This window comes from Morone saxatilis, unplaced genomic scaffold, assembly GCF_004916995.1.
Source record: "Morone saxatilis isolate NCDOM2014 unplaced genomic scaffold, NCSU_SB_2.0 Contig7, whole genome shotgun sequence".
Taxonomy (NCBI): domain Eukaryota; kingdom Metazoa; phylum Chordata; class Actinopteri; family Moronidae; genus Morone; species Morone saxatilis.
In genome coordinates, this window is record NW_023340246.1 from 6,564,912 (window position 1) to 6,591,886 (window position 26,975).

At 44.0% G+C, this 26,975-nt stretch overlaps 1 protein-coding gene across 3 annotated transcripts in view; it reads right to left on the minus strand.

Annotated features, from left to right (window-relative positions):
* Window positions 1-26,975, minus strand: part of runx2b (RUNX family transcription factor 2b) — a 40,330-nt gene that overhangs the window by 7,973 nt on the left and 5,382 nt on the right. For 2 of the 3 annotated variants that reach the window (XM_035678869.1, XM_035678870.1), the window contains exons 3-6: window positions 13,554-13,813; window positions 11,868-12,024; window positions 9,715-9,819; window positions 174-341 (exon numbers count right to left, since the gene is read on the minus strand). In XM_035678869.1, the coding sequence (XP_035534762.1) occupies window positions 174-341; window positions 9,715-9,819; window positions 11,868-12,024; window positions 13,554-13,813 (690 nt within the window). Of the gene's footprint in view, window positions 1-173; window positions 342-9,714; window positions 9,820-11,867; window positions 12,025-13,553; window positions 13,814-14,915; window positions 15,251-26,975 lie in introns of those variants that run through there. The other variant, XM_035678871.1, reaches the window with a different exon arrangement.

A 26,975-nucleotide genomic window follows, 5' to 3' on the forward strand; every position in this document is an offset into this window, starting at 1 on the left:
CTTTTAACACATGTAAATATTTCTTTTCACAGGAGGTGTCAGAGAGTCAGATCAGCTACAACACAGTCAGATCCTGCTCTAAGACACCTCACGGCCATGGATGGTTGCTGTAACGGTGCTTAAACCCAATCTTTTCTGGGTCTGGGGTAAAAAGACGAGAATCTGGCGCTCACCTGTTATCTGCGTCTGTCCCTGCGGGTTGAAGGAGTTGGCCGCCGTGTTGAGAGTTGGCCGGGGGCCTTGAGTGGGAACGGTCACCCTCACCCTCATCCTCTCAAGCTCACTAAGGCGGTCTGAGAAGAGACCAGTCTTGGGAGGGTCCTCGAGTTTCTGACGATGCCCTGCGGTCACACAGAAAAACAGTGTTTTGTTGGTGAGGAGTTGCATCAGTTATTTGATAACAGTGTTTATTACCTCTGTGATGTTGCACGCAAACCATATTTTTATGTACGTAAGATAAAGCTCACTGACAGCACTTAGCTCTGTGTGACTCATGATCTTAATGTGTTTGCTCTTCTTTTGGCATAGAGTTTGTCAGTTATCCTTTATAATAAACATCTAATGACTCAGCTCTTCTGTGTGCCATGGCTTACTTGGCAAATACAGTTTGTGCTCCTAAACGAGGAGGAGGTTACAGAGGCTTTTGGGAATGGGATGCTACATCCTGCTAATTAGCAAAGGCAATTACCTTGTATCACCTTGCATGAGAGAAAAAGAGAGAGTTAAGACAGGAAGATACTGAGAGTGAGAAGTTGCATGCATGTTTAGCTTTAACCTGAGGCTTCTTCCTCAGGTAAACACAAGCTCTCACGCCATCGCCCCATTATCCCCACAGGAGTCGTAACCTATGCCAAATATATTTTGCCCATTCTTTTCCTGCAATCCCCTGCTGATAATTTTACACCCCTTATATAGCTGATTCTATTCTCATCTCTGTTTCAGGCTGGTAACTCTAGACTCCTCCAATATACAAATAGAGTACACGCACATTGCAAACACAAAGATTGTCCACACAAGCACAAGACAATGTGTCATTTGCTCTGCCTGAGTCAGCCCATTGCTGTCAGTCTCTTTAGTGGGAACCACAGCAAAACTTACCCAGGGGCCCAGGTGTAGACTATAGTTTAGCAAAGGTGGGGTAGAAAGAAAGGCCTGTACACACACAGTACCTTTTAGCACTGACACAGGCCTGTGTCAGTGCGTCTGTCTGGTCTTGCACTAGTTCCCCTGTAAAGGCGGTAAAGTAAATATCAAACAGAGGAGAGTAGAAACTCCTGCTGTGCTTGGCAGAGCTCCAGCTGGCTCAGACAGAAACACTGAGCTACTTCAGAATCCTGCCCAACCTGCCTGCGCTAGGAACAAAGGCCTGGCACTACACCTATGGCACTGGGTGGTGTGATGGAGGGAGAGGAGATCTTCAGAAAAGAAAAAAAATCATCATTTGTGTTACTGAATCACCATTACAAAGATCAAAGACCACTGAAAACTGCCTCACAGGGGGTTGTAACATGTGTGCTAATGACCCCCCCCCCAGCTGAGGAGCTTTGTTGCATGCCATACCCACCTATCTCTCTCTCCCTCCCTAGATTTTATGTCACTTTCACCATCAAATAAAATAATCTGCCTCATCCTTTGTCGCATTTTTCCACTAATGCAAGTTTGAAAATGTTATTTCAGCCTCAGAAATGCTTTTATAAACCATCTGACTCTTCACAACAAATTCATTTATTCTGGGAAAACTGTTTGGAATTCTGCTCTACAATGGCTTGAAAATAGCAGCAGTGAAAATGCAGCCAATGACAGTCAGACAGACCATGATTTTTATTACCATGACGTTACCGGACTGGCATCATACAGTTCAAAATAAACAATCTCATCATCGGCTTCTTTACATAGTTGCTTTGGAACGCGGATAATATCGGCTACTTAAAAACCTCAGCTTATTGAAGTTTTTTTGCTTTATAACATGATTCAAGGCCATATTTCATTAATAATATTTCTCCATCGTTCCTGGGGATAATTTGTGCCTCTTGCTGGCATTCCTCATCTCTCTGTGCAAGCTGTGCCCAGTCAATCATAGCGTTTCCATTTTCAACAGACCAAATTTCTATTCTAAAAAAGCCCCAGGACACAGTGCGGCCTTTGTGCACAGCCTGTCTCCTAGTGATGGGAATAAATAGCAATGGGAGACCAAGGGAGATGAGGGGAGACTGAGGGGGACGGACGCGAGGGGGAGGAGGCACATGGAGAGGAAGAGACCCTGATGACCAGTAAATTAAGAGCTCTGGATGGGCCTGAACCAGTCAGGAGACACAGGCTCTGTGAAGAGTGCTGAGCACGGAGTACAGCGAATGGTGAAATAGTTAGCGAGGGTTTAGGGTTTCAACATCTTAGAAGAAGATCCTAAAATATAGACAGATATTTACATGTATATTTAAGGAGATAAAGACAATCCTGATCTGCGTGACAAGCCAGCTCTCTGTCACTGGTAACTTAAAACTTAAAACACAATTTCAGTAGCTCTCAGCTTCCACCCTGGACAACCATAATGTCAAAAAACCTATGGATGCAACCCAGTTTAAAGGAAACAAACGTATTTTTCCTCCTATAGGAATGCAGCACGTCAACCACCACATTAAGGTCCAATTCACACTCCAAACAGCCAGACCTCAAGTCCATTAGTTTAGCGGGCCTTGACAGTAAATACAGTTTTTCATGAGTTAATTACACCTTTTAGAGGACAACTGTTGCCAAACACAAGACGTCTCAGCTGTTTTATCGGAACCCTAGCAGGGCGGAGGAATGAGCCGGGGGTATTTAAAGGAGCGGGAAAGGCGGATGATTTCACTGCCGTAGGGAAAGTCCCTGAGATTCCCATCATCCCTGTGAAAACAGCGGAGATTTTCGATAGCGCCTGCCACTTCCCTGCCCAGCCAGCGGCCGGAAACATGGACAGATTCAGACCAGATGTGAGCAACTTTTGCATACACACACAGAAACACACACATGCAAGAATGGACGTATGCAAACACACGTCTGCATATGCAATCATGCATATTTGCACACACTCATCGTGTATACTGTACACCCTTACACATGCACACACAATACAGGCGCCCACATGAACACACACTAAGAAAGATTATTAATGATTAGATAACACCTCTATAGATAGTATCTCTAATCACACAGTTGCACACTGATCCTAGAATAGTATTATTTCAGCCGTCCCAGAGACATAAGTCTGGATTCAACTTGCCCCTGCTGATCTGATAACGTTAGTAAGAGCAAGAAGGCAAACAGAATATAAGTCCTCTGTAATTAATGGCAGCATTAAATTGAATCTGAGCCTGAGCACAGAGATCTTTGACAGATGGTTAGCTGTTGTATGTCCTGGCTAAAAATATTCCTCAAATACCCAAGTTTTTGTAGCTAGGGAATGGTTTGTACAGGGATTTTTCATGACAATGTGCTCATTTGCTTTCTCGATGAGAGACTGATACCACTTTCATGTTTGCACGGTAAATATGAGGCTACAGCCAGCTGCCGGCTAGCTTAGCCTAGCGTTAAATCCGGAAACAGGGGGAAACAGTTAGCCTGGCGCTGTCTAAAGGCAATACAATCTGTTACAAAAAACTCATTTATTAATGAGCTTTCGAGATGCTGGTAGGTGGATTGTGTTACAGTTGCACGGAGCTAGGCTAGCTGTAGCCATTTCAAGTCTCTACACCCACACCTCAAGTTTCAGCTATCACTGCAGACACATCATCAGGAAATTCTTCTGCTTGCTGCCTGACTAAGTAACATGTGAGGAAAATGCGGAGCGCCAGAAAATCCTGAATAAATGGGATAATTTATAAATTTGGTGTCACGTCATGCCCTCTAAGCCCTTCAGTCTGGTTTATGATCACCGGGTGCGATTGGATGAATGCATCTTTGGGGCTGATTCAGAAAAACCCCCATGCTCATGGAGCCTGGGTTGAATCAGCCAGTCTGTGTGTGTGTGTGTGTGGCAGTCACAGTGGAACAGCCAGTAAAGTCGATGAATGAATACACTAGGTCCATATTTCACTTTTTTATTTGGAGCCCTCACATTGGCCATGTTGTTTTTGTGAGCGGTCAGAAACAATGAATTATTTCAGGTGGCAATCTGAAGCTGGCAGAGCGTGGCTCGAAAGGAAAAGCGCTGAGTGGGTGACAGCCAGACGCCCGTCTACCGTCTACCATGGGGGTCTGGTATAGAGGAAGGAGGAGGGAGGAAGGGAGAGAAAGGAGACAATAAATACAGAATTGGAATAAAAGGAGAGAACAGAGGAAGAAGTGAAAAAGAGGAGAGAGGAGAGGTGTGGGAGATGAGGCAGCGAGCGAGAAGGAGAGAAGGAGACGGAGAAAAAGGGGGAGCCAGGCTGTCGTGGAGCGCTGCCAGCCGTCTGTGTGGTCCATGCGTTCCAGCCCGGAGGAAGCAAGCCAGGCAAGGGAAGGGCATATACGCACACACACACACACAGTTACGTACACACACAGACATACACAATAATTCCCAAAGGCGAAACATTTATTGAACACAAAAACACATTATATACACACTTCTATGATATTGCACAAAGTTTAAAAAGCGCACACACTCACACTCACACACACACCGTTTGGCTTGTGTGTGGTTTTCAGACAGGCTCCCTCTGCACCTCTCTGCTCGCATTAAAGTGTTTTGATTCAGAACAGAGGAGAACAAATCCCCCGGAGATGTTTTTTGCTGCAGCTCAGGGCCAACCAATTCTAGACCTTCTTTCTTAATATTTGTCTCTTTGTACGATTCACTTTCGGCCTCTCTTTCTCCCTCTTTATTCTGCCGTCTTCCTCTCTGTCTCTCCCTCCCACTGAATGATTTTGTGTTTTGTGTTGTAAAGGCCTTGGCACCTCTTCAAGGAACTTCATAAGACATTCAACTGACTGACTGCCTCTGGAAAAGCCTGCAGCCCTTTTTTTTCTCTTCTCTCTTTTTTCCCCTCCTCCCTCCCTCTTTTCATTCCTTTTCCTCCTGATGTTTGGGTGAGTTTTATTTGTCCGGCTCCCATTGTTAAAAGCTGCTTTGAGTAAGGAAGCAGCAGATAGGTGTGGGCGTGTATCTGTCTGTAAGGGTAAAAAAAGAGTCTTGATTCTTCTGAAATCCTCTAGAAATTACCTGGATGAGGTACAAAAGCACATTCTATTTTTTTTTTGCTTGATGCAGTCACTGACAAGGAATGATAATCCAGAAACATAAAGGGGCTCATATTACTGTACATAATTCAAGGAAATGAAATGAAAGCTGGCTGACATAATCTAAATAGTGATACTATGTAATTAGCATCTGTGAGGCATGAACGGCTGTTGCAAGAAACAAAGCCCAGGCGTTAAACAGGTAAACAGTACCTTACAAGTGCATGTAACAGCATGTGTGTGATGACACAGTTCAGAGGCCTTCTGGTGTCGTCATGACAGACACGTTAATGAAGGCATCTGACTTACTCATACTGTTTTCAGCCCAGCAGCATTGAAGATGGTAGTTTTAAAGAGTTAATAGGATGTAGCCTAGCAACTACTCCAATAAGGCTTATAAATTTAGATGTGTGGGTGATTTGATACAATGGAACCTGATTCATCCTCTACTGCCTATCTGACTTGTGGGGTGCCACAAGGCTCAATTTTAGGTATGCTACTTTTTCAGTTTGCATGCCTCCTTTAGGGGAAATTATTTGCAAATATAATATTAATTTGTATGCAGACGACAGCAGGCCATATGTATAAATAATATTTGGCCATTATAGCAAGCTTGTCACTTTTATTAACTGCCTTGACAATATTAACACAGGATGTTTCCTGTGGCTAAATTACAATAAATCAGAGATAATTTTATTAGGTCCTGATTATGATCAAGGCTAAATTAGGTCTAGCCCCCAAATACATGTGTCAACTCCTGACTCCTTGTGAGCCGGAGGTCCTCTAGCAAGGGTCTCCAGGCTAGACTCCAGGTTAGTATAACTAAAGGAGACTGGAATTCCTTTCTGAAGAAACTTAGACTTCTTTGTCAAATAAAGCCCTAGCCCAATTTCTAGCCAACTAATTTGTCACGGTATCTTCAAGTGTGATTTTACTTTATTTCCCCCCTTGTCTGTATATTAATATTTTAGTGCACATATTATTTGCTCTGTGAATCACTCTGTAACTTGTTTTGAAAAAGTGCAATAAAAAATAAAGTTCAATCTGCAAGTATTGTGTACTGTTGCGAGTGTGAGTATGTGTGTGTCACAGGAAGAATTTGGCTTGGCAGACAGGTCTCCTGAACCACTAATATTGTCTGCAGGCCTGTAAGTAACCAGGGCCCCTTCACCAGACTTGTTAACACCCTGACCAAAATCGAACCAAAACACGACCCTGTCCCCAAGCCCAGAACCCCCCAGACCTAGCAGCTTCAAACACCAGAGAGCAGAGACGGGCCTTACCGCTAACCTCCACCACTGACACACAACACACACACACACACACATCACTCACACTCAGTTATGCACAATAACCACTGCAGTATGCCACAGCGAGACACAGTATGTGTGACGCCACAATGGTTTTTGTCACCTCCTATGTTTGTCTGTCATCAATTAACTATAATGAGAACAGTGGGTTTGGACAGAAAGCCTAGTATATTGTGTTATTACGGGTCGGTTATTATCACTCAGGAAGTTTGTCTCAGCTGGCTGCAGCCACTGTCAGGAGCAGCTGAAAGGAGACAGAGCCACCTATAAAAGCATATTGGTTTAAACAACCACTCCCTGTCTATTAGCTCAAAATGACATTTAATGAGGTCTATTAGCTCTGCTCCAAATCAGCACTGTGGCTACACTAGACTAATGACACCAATAACACACACTCTCTGTGCAAAACATGTCATGTGGGTGCACACATGCAGACGAAGACGCAGACGGTAGAGGACAGACATGCATGCACTTACAATCGTATCTACATGAGCAAACAGACACGGACATGCCCATACGCATGAACACAAACAAACACATACATGTGCGCACACTCGCTGGGTTGTTGGTGCAGTGGCAAACCACAGAGTAACCAAGAGCTGTCAAGCGATTAAGCACAATGCGAGCCACAGAAACCGAGTTAGCCTCCTGCTAATAACACAGTGGCCAGAGGGACCTGACTAACCACTTACCATACCCACACGCGCACACACACACACACACACACACACACTGTAAACCTCTGAGGAAAATCATACCACAGATCTTTAAACTAGGCCTCATTGATATTCGTCACTCTGACCACGCAATTAATTAGCTAAAGCTCTGCACAACACTTCAGAGATATGAACCCCTGTTCATTCACGGGTGGTCCAACTTTATACCCCCACTGACATTAGATGAGGAACCGCTGGGGAAATGACATCCCTCAGGAAGACTCATATGGCTACCATAAGGCTCATCAAACAGGCCGACACAAAATGTCCTTCCTGAATGAGACACCCACAACCAGGCAAGTCATTAACAGGGAGCAAAAATTGCCAATAACATCAGGAAAAGTGTAAAAGAAAATGCATAAAACACACAGAATGGTTATTAATTTAAGCCCAGTTACCAGCCCATGTTGAAATCAAGTGTTATTGTCAGCTTATTTTCTACAAGCAACACTGTGTTTTTACAGAGAAGGGCCACAGAGTTCCAGTGTATGTCAGGCTCAAGACAGCCCACTGTTCTTTCTCTCGTATGTTTCTGTGTGGACCCTCCCTGTAGGGGCCCGGTGTACCACAGGCCTCCTAATTACCCACTCGTTTAACACAAAATAGAGCTGTAATGGCCGACAAAGCCCCCCCATGTGTCAATGAAGCGTTCACAGATAGAATCACAGTTTTGGAGACAGCCGGTGCTCTCAGCTCTGAGTCGCTCCGTGCTGAAAACCCGGAGGAGGGGAGATGCAGTTGAGAGGGCACATGTGTGTTTTGCCACCCTCCGACCTCAGCTTAATGACCCCTGAGAGGGAGACGTGTTCTGGCTTTAGTTTCTGGGTAAATTACACCGGGGCTGCAATTCTGACCACTTAACAGCAAAGTAAAGAAGTTCAGGGGTTACGTATGATGACATACTCTTTATTGCTTAAATTACTGTCCTGAGACTGAAGTTAGAGCTTGCAGACTTTAACTTTAAAGCTTTGTCGCAGACCACAAATTGATCTAGGACAAAGGGCAGAATAATAGTCGAAAGTCTGAAGTTTCTTCACTATTCCAGAATCCCCTTCACCTGATATCAGGTAGTGCTGCCTTTGTCTAGTTTTAATGACTCAATCTCACTTCACATATGTCCAGGCTTCCAGGTAGGCTTTCTAGACACAAATCTAAGACAGCAATTTTGTTGAGACCGAACTGGGGCTTTTCTAAACAAATTCAGCTCCGACTCCCATCTGCTCGCCACCGAATAACAGGACTTGTTTGAAAGTCATCTGACGGGGGACAGCAGATGCACAGGAAATGCTTTTGATCAAACAAAATGGCTCGAGAGCGAGGAGGGGAAAAAGTGGGTGTGATTGTGAGTACATGTGCCTTTGACGACAAGCATGTGCCTTTGTTTCAGGGTGCGTGTTGATGAACGCTGAATGTTGAGTATCTGAGGCGTTTTTTGGCACCATGGGCAGGTTTCCTACAACAGAGACTGATGGTGGTACTAATCCTACTGTCTCCCGGCTCCTCTGTGTCTCTGTGCGTCCTGGTGCCATATGTGATGGGGCAGGCGGGCGGGTGGGTTGTTTGTGATGTGATATTGTTCATTGAGACGCCATGAGATGAGAATATGTTTTTTTTATGAATAGGGAGGAGGGTTGGGGAAACAGCTGCATGCCAGACCAGTTGGCACTGATGGCTATAGTAAAGTTTTTTTTTCCTCCTCAGTTGTTTTTATATGGCCCATTAAAATGAGCTGATGCTAGCATTCTGCTACCCAGTGTACCCTCTCAGGAATATTCTGCCTCAGTTTTTATTTCTCCTCTGAACTGTCACATGGGGAGGCTGAGCTGTTTTCTGAGAGGTCAACTTAATTAAAAGCCTGTTGATTGCGAATTAACACAATCAGAACTTTTTTCCAGTAAAACTTTTTTTTTGGTTAATTAACTTGTTTTATTAGCCTGTCACTGTTTTAGCTGGGCATTTGTTGCCATTGGCCAGCTGCTCAGTCAGCCACACCCACGGCTTAGTTAAAGGGGGACTCCACCGATTTAGTTAAGTTTCTTCGTCACAAGGAGTACTACTCAGCCTGTGAAAGCAGTTCACAGTATAATGAATTCTGTGGAGGGAGATTAAAAAATATTCTGATGATTTCATCAGGGTTATCTTGACTGAGGCTTGAGAAATTGGGCTTCTGTCACAAACTTGAGGTTTGGGGTGTGGGCATCTAGAAGGCAGGGAGTGTCTAATGAAAAACACTATTGAGTTGCATTATTGGAAATGTAGGAACCATTGTTTTTGGAGCTTGAGGGAAGTTTGGTGTTAAAAGTCAGAACATTATGACCTCTGCTGCTTCAATTTTGACCACTCCTTTTGAATCTTCCCACTTTTTTTAAATACAGGACTAAATCACTGCTGTACCCCTTTAAAGGCAGAGTAAAGGAAGTGGAATGTTGTTTGTTGCGTGCGTAAGCATATTACCATACTGTACTGTATGAGCGTGTCTTTGTACTCACTCCTGGGCTCACGCGGTCCATCCACGGTGACCTTTATGGCTCGGTGGTAAGTGGCCACTTGTGGTGGGTTGGTGAATACTGTGATTGTCAGCGTGAAGCTCTTGCCTGTGGTGACATCAAACAACATCAAATGACATACCATCTGCGGAGACAATGACCTGCATTCATCGTTAAACCATCCCCAAGTCACAAGTGTGGTTGTGATCACATAATAGCCAATACAAACTGGGAAAAATCGACTTTAAGAGGATTAACGGCAGACAACATTGGCTCTTTGAGAGGGTCTATTTAGGTTCTTTGGCAAAGCCTAAATGGAAGATTGACTGAAGGAGCCAGTATCTTGTTATCCAGACTCTCTCCCAGTCTAACGCAGTGTGAGTGGGCGAGAGGCATTTTAATAGTCACTTCCTCTCTCGATAATCCCCAGCAGTTGCTGCCTTGGGGTTATGTGTGTGTGTGTGTGTGTGTGTTTGTGTGTATGCTCATATGTGCATCCATGAGGAACGCTATGAATCAGAGTGCCAAAGCCAAGTCAGCAGAAGCACTAACGTCTGAGGTATGCAGACGCATCACGTAACCATGGCTACGCACAGGAAGCAGGAAGTGGGGGGCAGTTCTGCTGCAGCGACTCATCGGAGCAGCTGTCCATTCAGTCGCAACCAACTAACTGAGCGTATCCTCCCTTCTTCTGCTCCACAGTGTAGTTCATTGTAAACATGCCTTTCTAGTAAGAGACATGATGATTCATGGTGATAGCAGATCACAGGTGCAGCAGGTGTTCCACATACCTGATTTGAGGTGCATGTGGGTGAACCAGAGCTTGTGATCTATGATAAAGTGGGACACCTAGTGCGTCACCTCCCTCCTTCCCTGCTATAATCGCTGCTGTCATCCATTACCTGTTATCTAATTCGGGTTTACTGTCGAGGCAATCCCGTACACTACTACACTATTAACTCTAACGATGTTATCACATGTATCCCATTACTCTCTGAATCACCTGTCCTATCCATCCTTGCTGTCATTGTACTGTCGCACCATGTCAGCCCAGTAACTATCAGTCCTCGTCCATCTCTGCTGCCTCCCCCCATGACTTTTAGCTATCTAACATCCTATCAGTTCGCTCTGCTTGTACCTATCTCTGTCATTGCCAGGTATTCATTTCAGACACCTCGTAGACTGATCTCCCCTGGCTCCTATGTCACTTCCTGTGACTAGATTCTGTGTCACAGCAATGGGACGCACGCAAGGTCTCCATAGCAACAGCTTCAGCCACCATGCCTCCTCTACTCTCTACACTTTGTCGCCCCTCATCCCCCCCTGACTGCCTCTGCTTCCTCCCTTTTTGACAGCTACAACAGAGAAGGAAACTGAGAGGGAAAGTCACTGGTGGAGCTGCTGACAGTGCTTATCACCGTCAAACTTAATGTAGGCGACCACCTTCTGTGAGACTTGTACCGTCAGAAAGAGTGCGAAAATATTTCCAGTGAGGGTCAGAGAGGGTGAGAGCACATCCTCAGTTCCAAATCTCAAATCATAAATAAGATAGTTTAGTAACAAGACAATAAATGATGCAACAAGTAGCTTTGGCGATGCCAAATATTCAGAGAATGCCATTTGACCCAATAGCAGGGCGCCTCTGCCTCGCTGCCTGACAGCCTGAGGATATGTGCAGAGTGATGAGCCATGGGGCTGCAGCACCACCCAACATGTTAATAAGCCTGAACTGAGTGAGGTCATGTCAGGTGAACATGAAGCAAAGGGTACAAAAAAGATTAGATATAAGATGGAATGCTTGATCTCAGATCAAAACTTTATTATGAGCTAGTGTTGGACTGACGCTCATCCTATCTCTCTCCGAAGCTTTGTTCCAAAGTAGGAAACAGTGGGTTTTACAAAGCTTTTCTCACCTGCTTTAAAAGACAAAAAAAATAAATCGAGGACCCTCATTTTTAAGCAAAGAGAATGGACGCAACATGATTCACCACTCAGACCTTAGGAGACGGGCGGTGGGATTTGAGCCCAGAGTTAGTGATCATTATGTGGTTGCCACGAAGGGAATGTGACCACTAATCCACACCACTGAACCTAATAGCTCCTACTGAGTTGTAGTAGTGCACAATGAATGGATCCCAGAGTGTTTCAGGCCTCACCTCTGCCACTGCGGCCCACGAAGCGAAGGTCGTTGAAACGCGCTACTTGGTTCTTCATCACACCTGAGGCATTCCGCAGCTCGGCAGAGTAGTTCTCGTCGTTGCCTGCCATTACTGTGACAACGGTCCCATCAGGTATGTCTCCCAGGGCAACCACCTGTCAGGGGCACAAAGGTCAAAGGGCAGGAATTTAGAAACAACTTGGGGCAAAGTTTTAAGGGAATACACACATTTTACTTCCTCGTTGTGTGACTTGAAATTGGTAAAATATGCACTCCATCTCTTCCCAGTCTGATTGTGGTTAAAGAAAATTAAAAAAATTATTATAGCACAAAAAATTAATAAAGGAATTCCTTCAGAAAGAAAGCCAAAAGCTGAGAGAAATCAAATCTTAGTGTCATTTTCAGTGTCACTGATGAAAGTATTTGTCTAGCTGATGTGACAGACTTGTTTTACACCATACCCTCCTCCTTCAAATCATCAGTTGATAAATGGATTTAATTTCTTCACTTCTCAAATGCAGTCTTTAAAACAAAAGCGTCTAAGCCTCGTGTTATCATTTAGATTCCTGGATGCAGATAAAAGAGCATGAGTAGGCCTACAGAGCAGCAATAATTACAGAGCTGTTGTAATAAGAATGGTTAAATAACACATATATTTTAAAATGTGTCACATTTGATTTGGAGCCAGGGCTACAGCTACAAATTTCCACTTTGGTGTGTCTTTGATCCGTCCTTTAAATAATATCTGTCAAGTAATTAATAGGGCCTTTCCTGTGAATTATCATGGGAGCAAAGAAATTGTCAAGACTTCAAAAACGCCTGAGGAGGCCTGAAATGTATAAACAATAAGTCTTTACTGTGTGTTAAAATATATATTGCTATATTTGCTTTTCTGCTCATTAAGGTCAATAAAACTCAACATGTGAAGACTAATTACAATAATTTAGAATAATCATTAAAATGGTGCTTACAATAGGCCACAGTGTGGCTGTAACATATGTATAACATGTTGTAATATATTATTTTAATAATTTTTAAAATATGAATATTATTGCCAAATATAGAAAACAGTAAATAGTCACCATGGAAACAAAGCTTCGATTGTGGAATTATTTACTGGATGGGAAAGCTTTTTAAATGAGTCACAATTATTATAGTTTACTACATTAACCTATTTTGGGCAATAAATAAAATGCACGTTTTGTTTGTTTAGAAAATGTGAAAAGAAAACAATATGAACATGTGATTCCTTTCCTCATTTGACACATAGACACATTTTTACTAAAGCTCTAACATTTTTATGGCCCTTTAAACATCACATTTCCTTAAAGCTTTTTTAATTTTGATTAATTTTCTTTTGTTTGTAAAGTGACATTAAAAAAGATCACACTGCAGCAATGCAATTTTTTCTAATGTCTAATAACAACACACAACAAACTGATACATCTAGGTGATAAAAAAGTAAAATGGGACGAGAGAGTAAATACAACAAAAAAATCATCATCATCGTCATCGGTCTGAAATTAATTTAAGATCGGATTTAAAAAAAACAACAAAAAAAACATGCACTCACTCTTTTAAAAATTACATTTTTGGTTTAATTTAGTGGTTACAGAGAACACCGAATCACACTGTGGTTTACCCCCCTTTTAATCGAGCGGCACAATGCAGAGACGGGACTCACCTTAAAGGCGACAGGCAGCGTCTTGTTGCACCGCCAGTGGGAGGGCAGGACCGAGCACAGAAAGTTGGGGCTGTCGGTCCGGACCAGCTCGGCCGGGTGGTCAGCGATGATCTCGGCCATGCTGCGGTTTTCGTGGGGACGCAGTCTTGGCACCGCCGCTGCGTCCGGCTGCCCGGCTGGAGAGCTCACATCGTTCATCTTCCCTGGGACCGGCTGGAGGCTATTGGACGGCGGACTGAACCTCCGACTGGCGCTGGGATCTACGGGAATTCGCATCACAACAGCGTGGATTATCAAAAAAGGCAGCAAAAGCTCTCCAGCTCGTCTCTTTCTTTCCCTCACACACACTCGGGGGGGAGAAAACTCGGGAGTGTGCGGCGCTGCTTGCTGAACCTCAGCGCGTCTGCCAATGGAAAATGGGACTTTGTGAGCGCACACCGCGTTTCCAAACTCTCTCCACTACAAACTTTAGTGGGCGCCTTCAAACGACATAAAATATACTTCTCCGGCAAGAAAAACAACCCTTGAAAACTTGATGATGTTTTAAATGACAAGCTCTTTTTTTTCAAACTTCTCGGGGGAAGCGTCCATGCGCCATAACGCAGGCGTAGTTGCTCATGTGTGGATATAAATAACATCAAATAAATGTCCGAGCGCGTAATAGGCTATACAATTACAAAAAAAAAAAAAAAAGCAGGTCTAAAAAGGAACAGCCAACCCAGATGCTCAAAAAAACTTTTTTTGTCTGTCTTCCTTTAGTGAAAAGTCAAAGCGCTGCTCCAGGTGCGTCATTGAAGTCTTTGTGCCAAACTGAAAGGCTCTCAGAGACCCCTCAGGCTATGCACACACACAAAAACGTTTTCAAAATCAAAGGAATAAGCTGTAACAATACTTAACAGAGCTATAACCCCGCGACGCCTGCAAATTGTACACATTTCTCCGTAAAGTCTCTCGGCCGTGCCGCAGGTTTTGTATATAGGGTTAAAAAGCTTGATGAAGTCGGGGGGGAAAAAATCATCGCCCGTGAGGTGAAGGAGGCGGAAAATAGAATCCCGTTTTTGTAGCCGTAAATGTGGTTAGTGTTTGGAGGCCGGGGTTTCCCGTGCTCAGGCTTTTTGTGGTTTATATAGCTCGAGCGCCCAGCAATTATTGCGCTGATGCGACTCCAACACGTGGTGTCTGGAGTCAGATCCATTCCCTCTGCCATAATCTATCACGCCTATATAGACGACCGGACAGGTCTCCGTGTAATGTCTATACCTTCGTGAAACACACATGGGGCTACGTTTCACGCCTTTCTCTCCTCCGTCCTCATTCACAGTCAAAAGGGTTCACACACACACACAGCCCTGCCGTACATACCGACATGTTACCGCTCCCCTGGACCATCCGCGCGCTCCTAACTCTGGGGATGGTCATTTCCAGCCGGTAACACGCGTCAGTCAGTCAGTCAGTCAGTCCGTGTTGTGTTACCACAGTGTCCTAACAATACGCGCCTCAGAAGAGCGTTCGGAGAGCCGAGGCCGGGTGAGAAGTGAGTTACACTCCATAAGGTAGGAGTGAGTGAGTCACCGGAGAGTGGTGAGTCAGGTAGAGGAGTAGAGTTTCAGTCGGTCGCAGGGGAGAGCTGTTGTGCAGGTGTACAGGTACTCTACTTTACACGGGCTTTAATTTATGTGCATCCACACATGTGGCCGTTTCTTGTGTAAACCGAGAAAAAGTCAATTGTGTAAAATGATATTTCATAATCTGCTGTGTCTCATACAGCTTGTAAAATGGTCATGCAGCCACAAATTCATCACATGTAAACTTAAAACAGCGCCAAAAGATCAGCCTATGGGAGACTGCCACAATGCGTAATTACGCACAACAAGTTATTATTCATATGCGTATCTTAAAATGGCAGTGGTGGAATGTAATTAAGTACATTTACTCAAGTACTGGACTTAGGTGCAAATTTAAGCCACATGTACTTTACTTGCTAATACTTTTACTCCACTACATCTCAGAGGGAAATGTCTTTTACTCCATTACATTTAACTGACAGCTTTAGTTAATTTGTAGATGAAGATTTTACAAACAAAACATGATGAGCTTATAGCTTGTTATAGATAAAACTACCCACCAATATATAAAGTAGTTCAAATTTACTCTTCCAACTTAAACAGTAAAACACTACTTACACATTAGTGAAATACTCCTATATAACAAGACATAAACTAGTATAATGCTCACAGGGGGCATATTTATGAATACTTTGACTTTTGATACTTAAATACATTTTGTACTTTTTTATGTAAGATTTTCTTACAAGGGGCATTTTCACAGAGAGGTATTGCTACTTATACTTAAATAAGGATCTAAATACTTCTTCCACCACTGCAAAATGAATGATACACAAATATTTAACTTGCAAATCACTTTCCAAACCAAAAACAAACATCACAAAAACAAAAACAAATATTTTGATGAAATCTTATTTCAAAAAGCATTAATGGCACCTTTACATCCTTACATAATTACAACTCCCCACTGTGAGAAAAAAATCAGTTTGAATAAAAAATAAAATAAAAAACAATTTTATGCTTTTATTTTACTGCTGAAATGTCTCATATTTTCGTGGATCTGGCTCTGAGGGCAGTTAGTGAGTAGGCCTGCTTCGCCTGCCCCTCCAGTGTCTACTGTAGAGGGCATCATCTACCCTCTGTGAGACTCCATATCTCAGCTGGCTCTCATCAGCCACCCCACCCTCTGCCCTGATTACCCATCAGTCTCCCAGTGAGTCTTTTTTGAGTGCCACATCACACAGCAGCATGTGTATTGCCACTGTGTGTTCCTTTTCCGTTGCTCCCAAACAGGCTTTTATTGCAGAGAGTCTCTTTAAGACAAAGGCCTTTGATACTCCGGGCCTGTTTCAAAATAAAAGGGACTACTGGGAGGCACAGCTGTCAGGTTATTTGGGTCCTGTCACAGCGTTTTGCAGCTTGTTTTTATGCTGTACAGTGGCATACAGTCTTCTACATTTTATATTAAGAGTTCTGTGTTGAGAGAAAAAAGAAGTATTAAAGCTTGAGTACTAAATGTAACTTAAAATAACTTGACTTCTTGCGTTTCATAAGTATGTATGTATGTGGGTGTGCACATGCAGACATGTCTGTTGTGTGTGTGTGTGTGAGGATGTGGGAGGGATATATATAAAGTCTGAAAGCACTGACACGCATCTGGCACCTCGTCATGTGGACGGGGAGGAGGAGAAAAAAAAGAGTGATTGAGTTACACTTCCCCTCTGAGTGCCCCAAACACCAGAAATATGGTTCACATTGTCCAACATTCTCAAAGATCAACTAACAATTCATGGATGGATAAATGTGAATAGTAGTAATTAAATCTGTAATAGTGATAAACATGGCCTTGCAGGAACCGTGGAGCCAGTTATTCCAACAGAGTTAAGTTTCAGCTCTGATAATATCACTTTTTCACCGCTGAATATATTTGGGGTAATGTGGAAAACATCCTTAATGTTAGTAGTGGAATTTAATTTAGGAAATGTTAAGGATGAAATAATAACAACCGTTATGTCAATTTCATGCCATCAATTTAATCAGCCTAATTATTTTTAATGCAGATGTGTTTGAACTGGAATTTAATTCTGGAACTGTTTCATTTTTTTGTACGGTTGATTCATAAAAGAAACATCAATGAGTACATTATATACATTTCAAAACCTGATTTTATCAAGACAATCAACTTACATTCACGTTTTAGGCCAACTAATCAGTCTTAAATTAGAATTTTCTGCACTCTGTTATTGTCCCATCACAGGCAGTGGCAGGAAGAGCCTGATCTTCGGGCCACAAAGGCCCCACAAAGCCCCCCGCCCCTACACCCCGGTGTAGTCGTGACTTAAAGCCTGACAAGCTCGGCTCATCAAAGAGTGTTTGTCCCATCTGACTCCGCTTTGCCTCTCCGCTGTACGTCCAGCATCTGTCTTCCAGCTCCCTACAGGATACGGCCCCGCATTCATACTGTAAGGCCTGCTGCCTTGGCTCTCTGTCAGTCAGAGGTAGTACGACCTCTGAGTTTAAAATCCGTCGTTTGAAGTCCCGGAGATTTGAAGGAGACACCAGAGAAGGCGTTAATGTGCCAGAATACGCTGTTCAATCAAAAAATACCACTTCCCTGCTTCAGTGTCCTGGATTAAACCCAGCCAAAAAATCTACTTTTGATTAAATGTGAATGCTGGAACGTTGACGCAGTATTGGACTTTTCGGATATCTGGCCTATCCCGCTCAGTATTAACAGACTTTATATTATGTAGTAATGAATCTAGCATAAAGCTGTTCGTTCAGTGCGGCTGCTGCTCGCCTGGTGCACAGCTGGATCGTCTCTCTCGGCTCTGGTATTATTCATCTACTGTGTTACACTGGCTTGGAGTCATTGCACAGTAGGAGAAGTCACTAACAGTGAAGAACCACAGTGTACCACATTGAGCAGGATGTGCGTTTTATGATTTATGGTAATATTGTATTTCTGCCGCTCAGTTTCAATTATTTGTTTTCAATAAAAATCAAACTCAGCTGACACTCTCTGACTAATTTTCCTGTCGAGATATCAAGTGTATAATAAAAGTTTCTGTTCTCATTCCCACTTGGAATGACAAAGACTGTGTGAACCGCTAATATGTACACACACACACACACACACACACACACACGCTGTCTATAATGTTGACAGCAAACCAACCACGCAGAATCTCTCTTCCCTTGTCTTTTTATAACTGCGCGTCTGTCAGCTTCTTTACATCTCTCTTTTGTTTGACATGCACAGAGACACAAACAAACAGGCACTTAGAGGCCAGTGCATCCTCACTATTAACACCCCATTAGGAAAAGATGAGGGGACAGAACTGAGGCTAAAAAGTACATCTAGAGTCAAGTGCGAGCAGAACATGCTTGGCTGTATGGGTTCACGCACTTTTGTATTTGCCCCCATCACAAAGAAAAATAATAAAAACACAAGAGAGCAACCTTCTTTTCACGAGCGCATACTCTCGTCATTCAAGAGGAAAAGTACAGCCACTTAAAAGTCAGGATTAAGGCTACATTTCACAGTGGTGCGTTTTTCAAGACACTTAATTATAGCTTTCTAGAGGAGCGCTGTGACGAGGCCCAGGCCTTTTCAGCTCTAACGGGATGTTTCCATGTTTGGCAGGCCACCAGCCAACCGGCACTGCCAGCTAACCAATCAGCGAGCCCACCAGGCTCGGCAGTAAAGCGGCCAAAGAGCCAGTCTACTAGCCAATCAACCAAACCAACCAGAGGAGCAGAAACGTGGCCACAAGACTAGCCTGCCGGTCAGTTAGTTGGACTTGGGCTGGTAGCCGGCCAACGGGGCAGTCAATTAGTGAACCAGCTAGCCAGCAGAGGAGGATGATGACGGGCAGAAACTTTACTCCTCGTGACCTCATCCACACAACCTCACCGACTCACATCCACGCACTGATCCCAGATCATGGCTAAGCCCTTAATGACTGTTTGTCACCGAGCCCGTGACATCACCGTGAACTGTTAGAGGACGAGGACGGCACGTTCTGCGGTGTGTGTTTGTGTGTGTGTGCATGTTCCCGAGCAAACCATTTTTGTGTGAGTGTAATCCAAGTTTTGTATTAGACTTTGAGGTGGCTGGAGCGGCCGTGCCTATAGAGTTTAATGTATTTATTTTTCAGTGAGAAAGTTAGATGCCGAGAGGGTTTGTCTGATATTTCACTCTGTTCTCGAAATGGCAGAGAGCAGCATGGAAAGAGATGGAGACATGGAGGGGGCGGCTGCTCACTGCTTGTGGCAGGAGGGTAGAGAAAGAGGGAGTAAGGGAGGGGGGTATAAAGACAATTTCCTCTCTGCTCTTATTGCTCTGACTGTCTGCCGCCTACCGCCTTCATGGAGGTCCCTAATTGAGATCACTTGTACTTAAAAATAGGAACAAAAAAAGGAACTTCTGTGGGCTGGGAGATGGAGAGGAGAAAATAAAGCGGTAATATGTGACGAAGGCTGCCATTAAAGAGTCCCAATGATAGATCTGAGCGACTGGGGCACAGAGCTGAGAACTCTTTCTCTGTCTGCCAGGGAACCTTCAGATGTTGACGTGTCACACACCACCTGCTGTCACAGCGCTAGAACTGTGCAAGTGTAAAAGTGTATTTGTAGGTTTTTCTGTGCGTGCGTGGGTGGGTGTGTGGCCCTTTGATGGGGTAGGGTGACAGTGCCCGGGGCTGATGCCAGAAACATGGCAAAAAAAGGGGGAGTTTTTCCACTTTTGTATGTGAGTGTGTGTGTTACAGTTTGTCTTTACATAGCTGCAACAAAATATCTTTACAGTCATCAGGCATATTTGGCAGCCCCACTATATGGAGCCTTTGTGTCATTAGCTATGCTATTATTAGTCTTTCACTTTAATTCAGCCGTTCCACCAATCAAACCCTCCCTCGAGCCGCCTTTCCCAGACTCAGTCTCAGAGTGTCCCTAAGGCGTGCTGCTTTCCCCTTCAAACCATCTATCACTCAATCAGGTCTGATCGTGCTATTAATCAAACAATGAGCCCCCCTCCTCGGAGACCAGTTTGAAGGATTGGCTTGAAGGAAACGCAGCGTATCCAGGAGTGGTACCGGACCACGGCTGGGAACAGGAACCCTGTAAAGAGCGTTTTTCTTGGACCGAGACCCTCTGTAGGTGCTAAAGACAATACAGACACTCGGGCTAGGCCAACATTCCACTTTACACTTTTCCCTTCCTCTGTGTATTTCACTGGTCTACTTCCCCTCTGCAAACTAGCCGGCTAGTATCAAAATATTTATAGTACATCTGCAAGACATGCTGTTCTCATGTATCCAGGACCGTTTAGCCCTGTGTTCATTATGCGAGGTAAAACTAATACCAGATTTATAGGGGGAGATTTCTCTCTGTTCTCCCTGTCCGTGTAGTAGGATTGAGGATGATTTATGTGAGGTAAGGAGGCTCGGTTGAGATACATAGAGTGACTACACGGCGAAAGGCAAACAGGCAGCGGCCCAGACTAGCACTCGCAGGGGGGCTATCGGCTATCACTCGCCCGTTTCCACCGCTCCTGTTCCGAGACTTGAGGAAGGTAAGACAGGACGGGCAGGAGGGCTGGAGGCGGGAGGGAAAGGAAGGAGACAGGAGGTAAGGATGTATATGCATGGAGGCAGGGCGGAGGAATGTCCAGGTGCACTGGGTCCAAATTAATGTAAGGAGCTGTAGAGGAGGGCCAGATGGAGGGGGGGAAAAAGTCTGTTATGGATGCTCAATTGCACACAGACATAAACATAGACGCTGTAAACCCACGCCTTGAAATGTACCATATACATTTTTTGTCTTGGAGCATTTAAATGTATTAAATAATACTATCTGTTTTGCTTGGCCATCATTACAGACCGGGCATCGTGAATTTTACTGACAGTAAGTGAGACCATATCGGAAACCTTAACATGAAGCCCTGGCCCTGCTCTGCTACTTAATTTCTAGGGGGGTAATCAAAATCAAAACTGTCAGTCAGTCAGTCAGTAAGTATATCCAGCGCTGAGACAACAGCCAATCAGATAAACAGGAAATGAAAACACAGTACCGGGCAGGAACCTCATGCAGCCACAGTACTGGGAGTGCATCAAGCAACGGCACTCAACTTCCGAGGGTTTGGATCTTGCTCTCCTTTTCTTTTTCCTGATCTCTTCCTGATCACGGTCCAGCTCGGAGATGCTCCAAATAACTGAGCCTGAACTCCGCAACCTGGAGCCCTACATACTAGATCCAATTGCAAACCACTTCGACATCAAAATGGAAGCCTGCGATTTTGAAAACTTCGAGAGGCCTTACATGTAGCATCTTTTGCTCTGTGTGCTGAACGAGTTAACAAATTAAGTTGAGAGTGTCACCGCTGATGCAGCGATGAGCCTTTGCCGAAAAAACCGTAGCCTGTAATTACAGTGAGCCTATTAGGCTACTGGTCAGAAATGACTCACAACAAGGTGGGGGTGTAGAGGGGGAGAAAAGGGAGGGTGGATGGAGTTCACTTTCATAGCTTCCAGCCGGAGATGTCCTCGAACAAAATCAATTCCAGTCATCTTTGGAAAACAGGGTTCAATGAAAAAAAACATCATGAAAGTTGGGGGGAAAACATGATTTCACAGAAGATAAATGACTATTGTCTGATTATGTGACCCATGACCCTGTATTTTCCACACGCACTTAGAACTTGACGGTTATTCCAGGACAAGGCTTTTTCATGTCGTGTCTGCTCTACCCCTAGCTGAGACACCGATGACGCCAGCTTTATAGCGCCTAAATCGCATCCTGAACAGGGAGACTCATCGACTGCTGGGTCCCACGGGGAACATCAATTACGTTGTGAAATGCTGTCCTTCAAACACAATCTATTCTGTGGTGTTGCATTATAGCAAAGCTGAGAATTTGAACGTCACACACATATAAAAATCCCTCTCTGGCAACAGGGTTGTTGGGATGTGGTCTCGGGCTGACAATTAAATTGTCCGCTTGGAATATGCTGTCACTCTGGAAGCATGAGATTTATGGAGAATAATTTTGCGAGAACTGATCATCTTAAAGGTTTTAACTGGATTTTATGGTGTCATAGATCACTCTGATATGTTCTTGTGTCCTCCAGAGACTGAAAACTGTCCCCAGTAGTTGCAGAACTCATTTACAGACAATTAAAAAAGCTCTGAAAATCCAACCTCCCTAACTGAAGTATTAAAAGTCTTCACCAAACTAGGGCAACTTTCCTGCAAAAGGGGCAAGTAGTTGACGCTTAACAGACCACAAAGCATTATCACATAGCTCTCTGAAGCATCTGTCAAGCAGCTTCAACCAGTAAAGAAAACCTTAAAGTCATAACACAGGTATACAGGGTTAAAAGCTGTAAACATTTAACCAGTGTTTACATTGAAAGAGATTCTTTTTCATCAGTAATTGCCTCACACTGTGAGCCTGATGATTGGGTAATATTTATGATAGGCCCTTAGGGCCTGCTTCCCTCTCAGTCTCTCTTATGTCTATAAAATCTTTTACCCTTGGCTCAACTGTAGCGCAGACAATTGTATATGTGCTTTTAACGTGTGCCTCTATAGTGCCTTTAATGTGCACAGGCCATGTGCTTATGTGCGCATATGCATGTGATGTGGGTGTGTATATACAGTATGTGTGTGTGTGTGTAGCAGTAAAGGGGCTGGCTCTGAGACTTTGGTTAACCGGACTATAATTTGGAGGCCCAGTGAAGACTCCCAGCAGCCTCTCACTGTTTGTTTACCAGAGAGACCAACTCTACTGTTTCTGCTGCATCTGCACGGTCCTGCAGGAAAAGGGCGTGTATCTGTCTGGCAATGTGTGTGTGTGTGTGTAGGTGTATTCATGTGTGTGATTTAGTATTCGTGTGAAAGTGACATTTTGTAGAATAGGCACAGATAAAATTGTCTGTGGGCATTGTAAAAAAAACAAACATTTAAGCTATATATTTCCTTAAATTAACACATTTTCTGATGTAGTTCTTTTTTAAAGAATCAGTGCTTCGAATGAAACTACAGAATGCCTCATTGCCTTATTTTTCCTAAACATCTTTAAGCTACAGTAAATTAAGACCACAATACACATACACCACCCTTTCTTTCCTGAAATGGTAGCTTTGTCATAAATAAGGAAAAAAAAAGAACCCAACTTCACAAAGAACACCCTCACATTAAAAAGTGTTTGTCAGCAAAAAATCACTGCTATTTTTGTTTGTGCCGAGAGTAATTCTCCCGAGACTGAACTGCTTGCTTTCTGTCCCAATTGGGCTTTTTGTTTTTTCACCAATCCTCCTCCCAAGCAGGAATAAAAAGAAAACAATGCAATTCAAAAGACCGGAGCTCCCAGCCTGTCATTTAGCTGTAACTTTGAATTGTCTTTGCTCTGTGTGAGCTGTTTTGTTTCACATACACACACACACACCAACCACACAAGAAGTGTTGCAGCATCCTACAATTCCCCATCCACGAGAGAGGAAGAAAGACAAAGAAGGGAGGAGAGGAAGCTTTCCAGAAATATCACTCTAATAAGAATATCCCCTGCTCCTTGGGATCCTCCCTTTGCTCCATTCAGTCATCCAGGAGACAGTGAAGTGGAAAAGGCCTGTTATTGTCTCCGTCCCAAAAGGAGAAAGAGAGAAAAGAGAGAGAGACCTATTTCCTTTGGGGAAAGACAGAAAATAGAATGAACAGTTGACGGAAAACTTTTAACTGCGACAACAAAATGAACTACAGACGACTGTAAGAGGGCAGCTGTCTGGGTGAGTGACAGGATTCAACTCCAGACTGGAAGCCTGCTCCAGTGAGGATCAGACAGTATGTATGTATATAGCCTTTGATCAGCTAGCGCTGCTTGTCAGAGCAATATGACTGGTTTGAATATGTGTAAACTGGAACAGCTCAGGGATCAACATAAAACACAGCAGCTACAAGTTCTCAAAAGATGCCAGCCTCAGTCACAGGAAGGAGCTTTGAAACAACCTGAAATGTAACGTAGGGGATTTTGCAGTTTTGTAACATTGCTGTACAAGCAGAAATCGCTCAAAACTTTTCTTTTTTTTCACAGCAAGAGTCACGGAGGCTGCTGAAAATGTTCAGCAAAGTTGTAGACAGAAAACCTAACAGGTTTTAACACTTTATTTTTACCCCCCTAACACTTAATGAACGATTTATAACACTACAATGCATTTTTCTTTATTTGTTTGTCAACAACTATGACTTTTTATCATTTACCAGTAAAGCAGAAAAGAATATCTATTCTCGTTATCGTTATTACTTAATTTAAGTATTACCTAGCTAGAAATGAGCTCCGCCTCCCGATCACTCTGTTTTAGTGAGACTTCAGAACCGGATTGCGCGAACCCCGTTATACCTGCATGCGAGTCCAGTTCTATCTATATTTCTCCCTCGCTCTCCTTGAAAAACTGAACGAACTCGGTCCACCAGTGAAGGCCATGAGACACGGGTGAAAGCCCAGGGAGAAATCTGGCAAGTGAACCTCGAATTAAGATCTTTTAAAATGTATTTTCGAGGTCAAAAATGAAACTTCACACTCAATGATAAACCATTGATAAACACACTGCAATAACTCTAAATACACCAGTTGCAGATGCTTTATAGGAGGAATAATTGATCACAAATACATTAATAAGTGCTTATATCGCTAATACGATATGCTAATATCTGCTTACTACACTATAGTGTTATAAATCTGTTTTTATTCTCCTTCTCAATGCTAAATAGGAAGGTTACAGTGAAGTGTTCCCGTGAGCTCTTCTTTTAACGTTCTTAATCCCAATTATCAGCATGCTTGTTTCACCCTCTTTCTCTCTCTCCCTCTCTGGAGGGCACTTTACAAATGAGCGCTACCATTTCTAGCTTCCCTCTCCTCCCCAGGGACCTGTCAATATCAGCTGCACACACTATTCAAAGTTCAAAGACTAGCATCCCACTACACACACCTACGCACACTCCCCTGGCCCCTTTTGTGTCTCTAGGGCATATTTAATTTCAGTGTCTGTGCACACATTTGAATACGTCTCCATGCGTGTGTGTGCCACAGGTGGTACGGTGCTGGTGACTCTGTGCTGATTATTGCGGTGACCAAAGCATTGCCGCCCCGTCACATTTGTCATCACCCTTTTCCTGAAAGCGTGGGTGGGAGGGGAAGGATGGAGGGAGGACATAAGGGGAAGGAGAAGGCGGAAGGAAAGGGAAGAGGAGGGTAGATGATGGTAAATGTCCACCCCCACGGTGCCATATGGGAGGTGGTTAGAAAGAGTCAGTCTTGTGTTGCTCTTGCTGGATGCCTCATGAGCGCAAACCGATCCTTCCCTTTGTATCACATCTCTGTCTCACTTACTCTTTTCTCCTTTTCTTCCTTTTAACGTTTCTTTCTCACTCTCTAATTTTCTCACATTTTATCCCTCACTCTCACATGAAAGAGCACGGAACCTCTCTCTTCCGCACACACTCGCAGGCCCTCGGAGTTGTCAGACCCCCATAAAAGGCTTGTGTGGGCGTTGCCGAGTGGGTGGGCACTTTGATTTTCAGGTGTATTTGATCTGTTGTGTTCACACCTCGGCGCTGGCAGGGGGCCCAGTGTGTGGGCAGGTAATTTGAGCAAATTAGGAGATGGGGCCTGTGTGTTATTAATGACACCCCATACCCTCCACTGCACGTCCACCTATTGTTCCCTCTTCTGCACACACCTTTCTTTTCTTCCGCTCCGAGTGCCCCGGTCCCATCTGTGTCTCCTGTTCAACGCCCACCCTCAGCCCCTCCGAATGTGTAGTGTGCAGTGTATGGAATGCGTGCACACACACACCGTGGGGGAGGGGCGGCAAGGAGGGGGGTTGGGGGGATTGGCAAGGAGGGGGGTTGGGGGGATTGGTTCCAGGTGCCAGTTTGAGTTAGAGCATTAATCAAGCAGACAGATCTTCCTGTCACAGACACCTTTAGAGTGTGCACACACACACACACACCCAACACTGAACATTTACACACTCTTTACAGTGCTATGCTTGTACAGTATGTACTACAAGCAAAACTGTCATTATTCCGTGACACTGCTACACACCAAACTCAACATTTCTCACACAAGTGTTTTATTTAATGTGTGCTGAGCGATAAACGATTACGACTTGTGAGAAAGTGAACGCTGATACCGACGTCTGGAGACACGTTGTAACAAGGTGTACTTATCCCCTCAGACGGCTCCACTGACCTGCTGCCAAGCTATTGATCACAGTCAGGGCTTTAACTCTTTGATGCTCCTTTACCCATCTCGTTTCACCCTTTCTTTTAAAACCGCGCAAAATCCTACCCTTCTATGTTTGCACTCTCGCAATCGACAGTATGTGTTACCTCGCATAAATAATCCGAATTGCTTACAAAATATGGCTAACACGTCCAACCCGTGCTGCTCTTTTCATGACCTGCTGGTAAGTAGGTTTATATATTTGGGATTTTGGCCTGAGTCAGAGGGGATACCACATTCCTTTAAGATTAAACTAACAAGGGGAAAAACCTGCCCTTTTCTCTGGCGTGGGGCAGAACAGGTAAGGCCTTGTGTAGGTGCTGTGGCCACGCTCTCACTCACATCGTTACAGGCTGAACCCAAACATCCAGGAGGCTCGACACTCCATATTTCCACCTTATAGAAACACGGAGCCTGGAAGCGAAGCCGCCTCGGCCGTTTCACGGGAGAGCGAGGGGAACGCTAAACAATGCTGTTCAGGTTTCCTGTGGTTTGCTGCATCAGCTCTGCTTACAGCCATCTTCGGACTAAAGTAACTAAAATAAAACATGAATGCTTAAATGGAAGAGTGAAA